General features: G+C 40.0%; 1 protein-coding gene across 6 annotated transcripts in view; it reads right to left on the bottom strand.

Annotated features, from left to right (window-relative positions):
• MTMR10 (myotubularin related protein 10) overlaps positions 1-10,994 on the bottom strand; it is a 40,830-nt gene that overhangs the window by 4,441 nt on the left and 25,395 nt on the right. For all 6 annotated transcript variants that reach the window (XM_053987884.1, XM_053987879.1, XM_053987880.1 and 3 more), the window contains 10 exons: positions 8,803-8,893; positions 6,260-6,434; positions 5,694-5,781; positions 5,447-5,535; positions 4,370-4,500; positions 4,175-4,244; positions 3,931-4,001; positions 2,898-3,067; positions 1,466-1,636; positions 444-626 (listed from right to left, as the gene is read on the bottom strand). In XM_053987884.1, coding sequence (XP_053843859.1) covers positions 444-626; positions 1,466-1,636; positions 2,898-3,067; positions 3,931-4,001; positions 4,175-4,244; positions 4,370-4,500; positions 5,447-5,535; positions 5,694-5,781; positions 6,260-6,434; positions 8,803-8,893 — 1,239 coding nt within the window. The remainder of the gene's footprint in view (positions 1-443; positions 627-1,465; positions 1,637-2,897; positions 3,068-3,930; positions 4,002-4,174; positions 4,245-4,369; positions 4,501-5,446; positions 5,536-5,693; positions 5,782-6,259; positions 6,435-8,802; positions 8,894-10,994) is intronic.

Here is a 10,994-nt window from a genome sequence, read left to right as displayed (position 1 = left end):
CTAGGGTGCATCATCCAGAGAAATGATGTGACCTTTAAATAGTTCTGAGCTTCTGAGTCACTGCTGCAGGGCTCACAGGGCAAACTGTGGCCTTTAAAAAGAAATATATATGTTTTTTTGTAGCAACAAATGATTGACTTATAATCAGTATTTACTGAAAGTACTAACAACCCTGGGGGAAAAAGTGGCCTGTCATCACTTTTCCAAAGGTGAAATAATGCAAATGTTGGCAATAACTCAGCCACATCAGAAAATGTCCTAAAACACAAGGCTCAACAATTTACATTGCTACTTCTACAGAAAATAATTTCTTTAGGCTGGGAAGCCAAGACAATGAAGGCTCCTACTGCTAATACAAGGGCACCTGCAGCCTCCCCAGCACGACCCCTGAGTGTGAGCACAGCCTCAGCCACAGGCACAGCCCCCCAGAGCCCCCCAGTTACCTTGGAGCGCTTGAAGGTCCGGACAGCCCCATTGTGCACGCTGGGCGTGCTCTTCCCGATGAACAGCGGGTTGTGGAACAGCAGCCGGTCCCGGCTCGTGAACTGAAGAGACCAGTCCCAAACACACGGAAACCTGAGGCCTTTCTCATCACCCAGCTGAATATTTTTGCTTATAGCAAATTCCTGCAAGAAGTTAACATTCAGGCAGATAAAAATCAAAGAAAATGGGCTTCTTCATGAATCCTAAAACCAGCATATAACTATCAGGCAAAGAAGAGCAGGGTAGCACAACAGAGCAGCAAGACAGCTGAAGAAAACAGTTGCTCTGCATTTGTGCAGTTACTTTTCAATTCTATTAAATTGTTTGTTGGCTTACTCTTAACCCCCAAACTGGCATTTTGAGAATTCACCAATAATTCCTCAATGCTCTACTTCTTTGTAAAGTTGCTACCTATTACTTTAAAGGGAAAATATTTAGTGAAATACGTCAGTTTCACTTTTATCAGCCATCAAATGTTTTCTACACACAGTTCTGATAAGCTCATTTTCAAAAACAAATTTAAGTGTTCTGTTTTCTAAATGCCTCCATTGTGCATTACTGTTGGAACTTTATGCAGCATCTCCAACTTTTTCAACTATTTAACAATTATATCAGGAGATTTCAAAGTTTTCCTGAAATGTGAAATTCTATTTATTGCCTATCATTCTACTTTCTGAGTTTCAGATACAGATTTGCTTCCTAGAGCAGTACAAATAACAATGTAGAGTAGCAACATTTTCCTAGGAAAAAAAAAAACAAATAAATTCAATAGACTTTCTTCTTGAATAGTCACTGTCTGCACAGACCACCTGAAAGTCATTATGATTGTATTCACCTGGGGACCTGCATGTTTTGGCCCAAGCAGAGTGTGACAATTGGAAGGACACACAGGAAGCATTTAACTGGGATGCTGTTATTTCCAGGGGGGCAGGCTGCAGTCTCCTGCTGGACAAGCAGGTGAGGTGCAGCCCCTCCTACTCACAGTGCTTTCCTTGACTCGCTGGTGAGGGCAGTTGAAGAGGAAGGTGCCGAACAAGGAGATGCGGGCGCTGTCGTACAGGACGGTCAGGTACACCTCAGAGAACTCGAAGGCTGCTGGGTATTGTTCCAGCAGCTGCCAAACGCAGTCAAGGAACATCAAGAACAAAGGAGACTGGGAAAAGAAACAAGGAATTACCAGATTTAACATAAACTTTTCCCAAATCATAACCATTTCTTTGCAGTTTTGGTATTTGGCTGTACTATTGGTACATTACTCAACCATAGGGTAAACTATTTGGAGTCTTGCATTTTTCATGATTCTTTGCAGTTGTGACACTCTGTATTCCTGTTTAGCCACTTCTTTCTCAGCACTACCTTTGCACAGCTTTCCCTTCTGTGTAAAAACTTCTTTCCTGGGCTGCCCTCATACTCATGCAGCTGCAAAAATATTTTCTGCCATCTATATGTCCCTCCTAATTCCTAAATTAGTGCTTGTATGAACCTTCCTTGCCACTTGGCCTTGTTTTTACAATGTATTTTCTTCCTTGTTTGAAATGACTGGAGAGATTATGATTCAGCCATGCTAATTTCTCACCACATTTTCTATCTCTTTTCCATAGCAGCCCATGAATTACAAAAGTATAAACCATCATTTATGTAAAGCTTTAGAAATAGTTTCCCCTTCCCATTTTCACTTTTCAATATATCCTTTCCTAGGGCCAAAATAGCTGCTTTTCATTATTTCCCTCTTGGCATCTCATTTCTTTATCCCTTCATGCATTTTCTCCGCTTGGTGCTCAGTGTCCTCAGTTTATCTGGGGATGTTCCTGTTCTGTGACTCTGGGCACTGTCCCTGAAAAATGTCCCTAACCTGGGTACTCCATGCTTCCACCTGCAGTTAGCAGCCCCTCCTCTGCCATGAAGAGGCCAAACAAGAGCTGGCAGCGCTGCAAGCTGAGCCCTGCGCTCCCCTCCTTCCACCTCCTGGCAGCCATGTCAGCTCACGCAGCTGCGGCACCTCTCCAGCAGCTGCCTGCTCTGAAAGCACTGCTGGGTGATAACACCACAGGCATGGAAACAGGGATTGGTAAAACATACAGCAAAACTACCCCCTCCAACCCCACTCCTCACCTCCTTTGGTTTCAGTTTGAAACGTGACTATGCTAGTGTTTGTAGCAGTGAGATGCTTTCATGTATAACCATGAAGCAACATAAAAACCCATTGGATTGCACCTGGTATTTCACCGATTCTCACATGGCTACAGAGGGTAAAGTAAAAATATCTCTGGAAAAAGGCTTACTTCCTCTGATACTGTTATAATGAGATTTGAAAGTATTAAAACATATTTTACTTTTATATTTCTCTATAAATATACGTCCAGGATGATATCAAGCAGATACTGTGATCACATGCAAGTACAATTAATTTTTACCTCTTTGTCAGATCTCTTTAAGTGGTTACACCTATCTAAAAATTGATATCCTGCCATGACCCATTCCTTCTGTATTAGGCTTTGAAATCCAACAATTGTTCGAAAATAGGGATCCAGCATGACTTGAATGAGAGAAGCAGCAAGACAGCTCAGGTCCCGTCCCTCTTCCTCTGCAAGTACCATACAGAAAGTACAGAATACATAAGGTAAATGCACATGTACAGAATTAGATTTCAAAGAGCAAAAAGGTGCAACTAGATTTCTCATGCTTTTCTTAGAATTTCCTTTAAAATATACTTTTAGCTGTTTTATTCTCATAATTAAAAAAAAAAAAAACTAGAAGAAAATCACACTTCTTTTTTTTTTTAAACTGAGACTCATACTATAGAAAGGGTTCCTGCAGTACCCAGCACAGCAGTGCATTCAACAAGAACAAAACACACACCCAACTGCCTACTTAAAGCAAGGTGTGCTGAGGAAGACAGTGTTCATGCTGCTAGAAATTTTCAACATTTTTCCACCCTGACGCAATTTTTGGAAGGCCATTACATGGGGAGTGTGGATATACCAGCTGAACAGGTCTTGTAAAAACTACAGAAATTACAGAATTACAGATATGAGCAAGTTTTTCACTGTCTTTTCCTCTGAAATACCTGTTTGCACAGACACAAGGAGTGGGCACTGAGTGAAATACCTTTGTCTGTAGAACCTCTGAATTAAACTGATACTGCTTATGCAGTGACTATGAGCCCAATTAACACAGTACAAAGGTTCACACTAAGGTTTTGATTCTATCACCATTATCAGAACAAAACCCACAAAGACTCAAAGCAAAACATTCCTTTGATGCTAAGGACTCTACTACAGTTCAGATACATAACAAAATTATTTTCCTTTCTAGTTCCCCAAATGCCTGAGATCTTCAGAATCCATGTGGTTTATGTATAAAGATTACAGTTGATTTTATCTAAATCTGTTTATCCACATTATCAAAGTAATCCAAAAAATTACAGCATACTTTGTGTTCTGTTACCTTGTAGAACTACAGAAACGTGCTTACACTCCATCATGTAGACAAGCTCAGCAGAATGCTTAAGAAAGGCTCTAGACAGGAAAAGAAAGTGATTTAACAGTTAACAGAAATTCACACTCTACAAGAAAAAGATATGGGTTATCTGTATTTACCTAACTTATATATTAAAACAAAGAATCCTTCAAATGATGCACTGCTCATTTTTGCACATTCCATTGAACATCATTTTATTAATGGTACCAACCTAACGTACTCTAACCAGCGAGTGTTTTCCAGGGAGGACAGCCACTTCTCTTCAGTTTCATCAAAAGGGTCTGCAACAGGGACAGTAATTACACTGCAGAACAACTTTCAGTAACAGTCCCTGTCAGCCAGGCTGATTGGAATTCAATGCATGTCAGGAAAACAACCCCCATGAAAGAAGGAAAGCCCAGCATACCATCAACACAGAGCTGTTTGAGTTTGTTGTGTGCAGCCTGGATTTCCTGGATGTTGGGGAGACACTTGTCCAGGTCAGATTTGTAAACATCACTTCTCAGGGGATGGCTTCGAGTTATGGCATTACAAATCCTGCCGGAGAAGAATCAGCAGGTTTATTGTTGGAGAGGAAAGAAACAGTCTTTCAAGAAACCTGCCACTGTCTAACTGCAAACAATTAAGCCCACATAAAACATGCACCTCATTCTAAAAAAAAAGTTTACTGGTTTATATTCAGGAGATATATTGCTCCTGCCATAAAGCTACTGATTCAAACATTTTTGGTGTCTGCTAATTACTGAACATAAAAAATGGAAATGCTTTAATCATTAAAACACCACATTTGAGAAATGAAATCTGATGCTGACTGACAGTTAAATAACTCTATTCAGTTTTTGGTTTTCCATCATTTTTAGTAGACTTACCTAAGTTAAATGAAGAGAACATGTTTAAAGTTTATGACGTCAGGAAATCTGACAGGGTTTCAACTAAAACTCAGAGCTCCAGCCTAACACACAATGCAGGTGTGTTACAAAAAAAGTCACACTACAAATTAAACCAAAGAACAAAACCCACTAAGCTTGTAAACTACCTACACAAGGCACTAAATGCCTTAGTCTTTCATTAAGGCCAGCGCATGACAAATATTTCACAGAAATATAATGTGCATTATGATACTAAGTCTATTGAATTGTATTTCCCAACGCCACAAATGGTTTTTTTTTTACTGTCTTGCTGAAGGAGGTAAGAAAATCTCCACCAATGTAAGCTGTATTATAGTAAATCTGATCCTTTTATCAATAAATTCTGTCTTCTGAATGATTAGCCCCCTAAAAAATAAACATATCTTAAAACCTGTAAAGTTACTCAGTATTGGAAAGTGGAATGGCCTTGAATAAAAATTGTGCCAGAACCAGATGCAGAGAGCAATCTCTCCAAAGTTCCCACACTGTGGTGTCACACAGGGTCCCCTCCGTTGCCACCCAGTGCTGTGCCATAGTCACCCTCTGACAGAAGAGTGACACACCGAGTCATTTACCTTTGATCAATTCTTCGCTGCTGCAATACATCTTTAATGTTGGCCATTCTCACAAGGGCGCTCCCGTTTGGGTGATTCCAGGACCATAACTAACATGGGGGAAAAGCACAAGAAGCAACAAAATCGTGCAGGTTAGAGCTATTCTGTACAAATTTTTTCCTTTATGCTATGCACAGAACTCTGTTAATTGAATAAGTTGAATACTGTGCAATGACCAGAGCAGTACCAGAACAAAGAGGACACTTACTGGCATTCGCCTCCCAATGAAGGAGTAGGAGTACAGCTTCAGGTCTTGATCTGCTAAGGAAGACGGAACCACAAAATATTCTGGTAGGCTTGTGGAAAAAAGCATGATAAAAAAGGTTACTTTTCCCTGTGTTTTTTACCATCTTCCCTCTTGCTGCAGGGCTGTGTCACCAGCTCAGTGAGGCTGTCCCAGAGCAGCCCCTGGGTGTGGCTGCTGTTGTCCAGTGTGAGGGCTCAGCCACAGCACCAGCACAGCCTCGAAGACACTGGTGAGAAACTGCATGGCCCACATGGAAGTACAGAAGCACCAAAGCAATGAATGCCATAACATGACATTTCCTTTAGGGTCAAGACATTTCCTTTAGGGACATGACATTTCCTTTAGGGACATGACATTTCCTTCAAGGACAAGACTTGCAGCATCTTTCCTCTGGGGGCCTCTCCAGAGAGCAGCACAATCAAGAGGTGCAGTGCACAGTATGTCACACAAGGGTATGACAGAGGCTGTGGGGCACACAGGACAAGACAGCCCAATTCCCTCCTGCTGGTGTCCCAAGAGCCACTTACCAAGTGGAGATCATATAACCTTCATTGACTGAGCACACTCTCCACTCGGATGCACCTGTCCTTTTGATTTCTCTATCCCAATCCGAGTAAGTTTCAAACAGAGGAGTCTGTTGACCACTGGCACTGCTGATGCCACCGCCACCACCTCCTGGGTCTATGCCATTCACCTTCTTTGCTAGGAAAAGGAAAGTCATCAATGCCCATTAAAAAAATAAATAAAAATCAAACTCTTCACCTTCCTAATTACAAAAATAAGTCATTAGCAACAGGACTACTATTATCTATATTATCTACTGTTGTATTACAAGAAAGCAGTGATTTAATGGCAGCTTGATGATACATGAAGATGTCAATGTATTTTTTCCTTGCAATTTCATTAGAAAAGTAACATAAAATTGGCCTGCTGTGCTGCTCAATGGAAGCCAAGGCATACTAATACTCAGGAACAAATGTTATCTTCAGTCACAGGCTTTCTTTCTTCAATATTCCAAAGTTTGCAATGTTTTAAAAACATGAACCCTTTATACGCTACCCATTAATAGCTACCATGTCAAGAAAGCAAAATAAAACTTATATAATTTCAGCAACTTCAAATGACTGCTGTATTAACAGCAAATAAAAGAAATGGAAGGCCATGTTAAAATATTGGGGTTTCTATATAGATATATATCCACACAAAAAGAAGGCCTATCATTTTGTGTTTAGGGACCAGGAGCTTAGAGAGGCTGTTGTTATACAGAAGGATCTCCTTTGCTGGTCATTCTTTAAATGCCAAAGGGACAGTCAGCTGTGTCAAAAAGAAATTACATTTTGTTTCTTGACACTTGAAGTACATTTTTAGATGGAAGTGGAATAAACTGAAATTCAGCCCTATTACCCCTGCCATGAAAGCTCTGAGCCTCAGCAAGAGCCTGACCAAAGGAAACAGAACAGTGTCACAGCTCTGCTGACATCCCATAACCTGTGTGGTTTCTGCTTTCTGTATCTATCAACTTCATTCTTGCACTGGCACTTTGACTGCTTAGGATTTTCAGAAGTAAACAGGACTAAAATCAGAGTGAAGTAGTTCTTCAAAGATGGTAAACAGAGAAATACAGTAATTACAAAAAAAAAGTCCATTTTTCTGTTTAATGGCAGGATATATAACTATCAAATATAGCCTGGGGAAAAAACAATGTACACATACACCAGAGCAATGCAGGCTTTTTCTGTTCCCCTGGAAGCACAAAGACAGCATTTCACCTTTTACTTTACTGGGAGTAGCAGGGAGAAAGAGTCATTAAACAGCACTGGAATTGCAACAGCAAAGCCAGGTATCTATGGGACAAACACCAGGGTTCACAACAACAAGAACACCCCAACACCACCCAAAAGATTTTCATATTCTCTTAGGAACTGCAGCATGGCAGAACAACTCTCCTTTGCCATTCTTGTCTGCTGCTCCAGAGGAACATTTTTACCCACCTTACTTAATTCTTCCACTAGGTATTTTTCCATAGAGCAAATGGTATTTTAAAGAGAGAGTAAAGGCAACTTTGTGACAGCCTAACATTTGATTGCAATTTTATCTGCAAATTTGCTTCCTCCCTAGTACTTTATAACATGAAAATACATGGACCTTAATAATTGCCCAAGCTTTATAAGGTAAGAAATTCCATGTGTAATTGTGTGTGCAACATAATCACATGCACACTTATTCTTGTGCATGCACAGGGCAGTCATAGAGGCACCTGGATGAAAACCATGCATTGTTTTGCAAATTTGAAGGCCTGATCTCGTAATTCCACAAGGTTCATGTTTTGTAACAGGCAGATCAGTGGTTTCTAGTGCCAGCTGCTGAGTTCAGATCTCAGTACCACAGCTCTGCAGCAGCAGCACGCTCTGTGGGGAGGCTTGTCACCCTACAACTGGTGGCTCTCAGCTGTGTCTTGGCTGGGGAACACTCAGCGGTGACCGCACAGCATTACGCTAGAAATCACGTTCCAAAGGCATCTTTGCAGGCTTACCTAACTGACAAGGTTCAGTTGGAGATTGGCCTTGAGCAGAGAGGGTGTGCTCCAACTCAGCAGGGGTGGTGGAGGTTTTGAGTGGTAAGAACTGCCTAGTAAGCCTCTAGGAAAGAAGATATGGAGTCCCAAGTTGCACAAATCCTCCTGCAATACCACCAGAAGAGAAACTTATTCCCAAAAGAAGGGCAGGTGAGCAAGCCTGCCTGATGGGACATTCACTGGGTACCCAGAGTACCAACAGAGACATACAACAGGAGGATGGAAGTGTGAACTGAGAAATAGGAGTATTCATGCTGGCACAGTTTGGCTTTGTTCCAGACAGGAAAGACATTTCTTTGGATTTTGGTCATTAATGTCTATCCCAATGAATGACTTATAACCATAAGTAAGAGGCTGGGTGCAGAACAAGCCGATTTTGTTACCCTTGGAGAAAGCCTCAAATGCTTTTTGCCACTGCTTCTGGACAGAAGTCTTACTAAAAATACGTATTAAAAAACAGGAAAAAAAGCACAATCCAAGTACTTTCATCCTTACCTGGATTATGATATATTTCCCCAACATACTCAAATGCAAAGAGAAGCTGAAGATCCGTTGGCTGAGAATAATGAGCTATTGCAAGGCACACCTAGGAAAGAGACATTTATTACTGTTATTTATATATCTGTATAGACAAAAAAATTATTGCCCTTAATTGTAACAGTGTCAAATATGCAGAGCTGTGAAAAAACTAAAAATCAGTCTTTTGATATTTTCTTTAAGGAAAGGAGTATTTATCAATCCAGCAGAAGAACCTAAGAGCAGGCAGGGTCAGTTCAAAAGGTCCAACCTAGCACTGTTCTGACAGCAGCCAGCAATCAGTGCTTTGGGAAGAGGGGAAAAACACAGAAACAACACAATGGAATTTTACCAGGACAACTTTGAACAATTAACAGTTCAGGCATATCCTGAACTAAAATCTGGTCTCAGTATTTAACAGCATTTGACAGATATTTTGGCTACGAAGTTGTCAGTTGGGCCAGGAGGTTTTTCATGTGTGACTTACTTATAAAAAACCTTATTGGTTCTTTCCCTAAGATTCTTAAAATTAAGAGTGCAGCACATGATTTAGGATTATATCCTAGACTTAAAATTTCATTGAGCATTTCTAGTCTCTGTCTCTTTGAATGGAGATATTCACTAATAAATACAAAAGATTTGACAAAAACCCTAATGTCTAGAAGAATCAATTTCAGAAAGGAAAAAAGTATCACATAGAGATTGGTGCTGTTATTCTTCAAATTTCAGGACATGAATGGAGTCTTTAACTTTGTCCTCTTCCCTCAGTATTTGCTTCTGCATTTTACTAAATGGTACCTTTTAACCAGGGACTAAGTCCACATTCTTATCACCTAATTTTTTTTTTCTATCTTCCCTTCAACTTTTCCCAACTCTTCATATTAAGAAACACATTTACAAAATTTATTTAGAATTTAGCAGTTTTGAATATCATTTTTGAAAAAAATCCTGTGCATCCAAGAAATTGTTTTCTTTTTATGAAGAAAAGTGTCCTTATTGTGATAGGCATAACAGAAAGATTTGCACCACAGAACTGAAGGAGTGTCAGTGCTGGCAGCACTGGGCAACGGGAACAAAGCTCGAGAGCTCAGTTATGCTGAGATCTGCCTGGAGAAAGCTGCTGTATTTTTTTTTTTTGTTTGTATGCAACATCCCTGGTTATGGAACCTTTATTGTATTTTTTATATCCTTTGACTTTTAATGGGGACAGTCCTCATTATTTATAAAACCAGTAATGACAGTAGACTAACCTGAGCTGAAAATGTTGTTTCACAAATACTCAACAAAAAATTCCAGTTGAGTCTTAGAACAATGGTTTCTTTAACTGCTCTCCCCACACTTTCTGTTCTACAATGAAACTGCAAAGGAAAATAGAGGACAGAACACTCCAGGGGTGACACCCAAACGGTAGAAGTGTCCCTGGAAAACAGTACAGCAGACTTTCCTAATGAACACTTACAAGATCATTTCCAGGATTTGATAAAATTTTTAATGACATAACTGGAAGCCACGTACATTTTACTAAATCTTGTGATTTCAGTGTATGCACCAAAGCAGAAGAAGCCATCTATTCAACAATATTTGGCCACTTCTAACACATTACTTCTGGTTATCATTCACAATGAAACAAAATGGAAATCTGTGTATATGCACATTTTGACTTCCATTTTTCTACGTAGCTTTTCACTAAGTAACTGATTCTAGCAGAGCTACTCCTCATCTTCATTTATGGAGTGAAAGTTGAAAGCCTTTTACTATGCTAATCTACTCTCAAGGCTTCAGGACAAACTGCAGGAAAAAAATTCCATTGTGCTGCCAAATAACACAACAGGAATACAGTAAAATCTATTTTTAAATAGGCAGCAGCTGAAATCCCTGTCATTTGCTTGCCACATTTGAAAAAGGGAGTATGTGTGTGCTGGGTGAAGAGGGATAAAATGGTGTGTGGGGGGGATAGTGACCATCCAGATCCAGTTCCCCACAAAAAATATGAGACCATAGTTGTACTTTTAAATAAAGCAGAAGCTGGAAAATGCTCTGGGTGTTCCATGGAATAGATGTAACTCACACCATGAGTGAAATAGTCCACCCACAGGTTCAGGACCTCTATTTCTCTCATTTTAAAAAGTGATAGATTTATCCTGCTACTGTCTCTATTTTTACATTTTAGA

Source organism: Vidua macroura, chromosome 12, assembly GCF_024509145.1.
Source record: "Vidua macroura isolate BioBank_ID:100142 chromosome 12, ASM2450914v1, whole genome shotgun sequence".
Classification (NCBI taxonomy): domain Eukaryota; kingdom Metazoa; phylum Chordata; class Aves; order Passeriformes; family Viduidae; genus Vidua; species Vidua macroura.
This window is presented reverse-complemented; position numbering and strand designations above follow the sequence as displayed.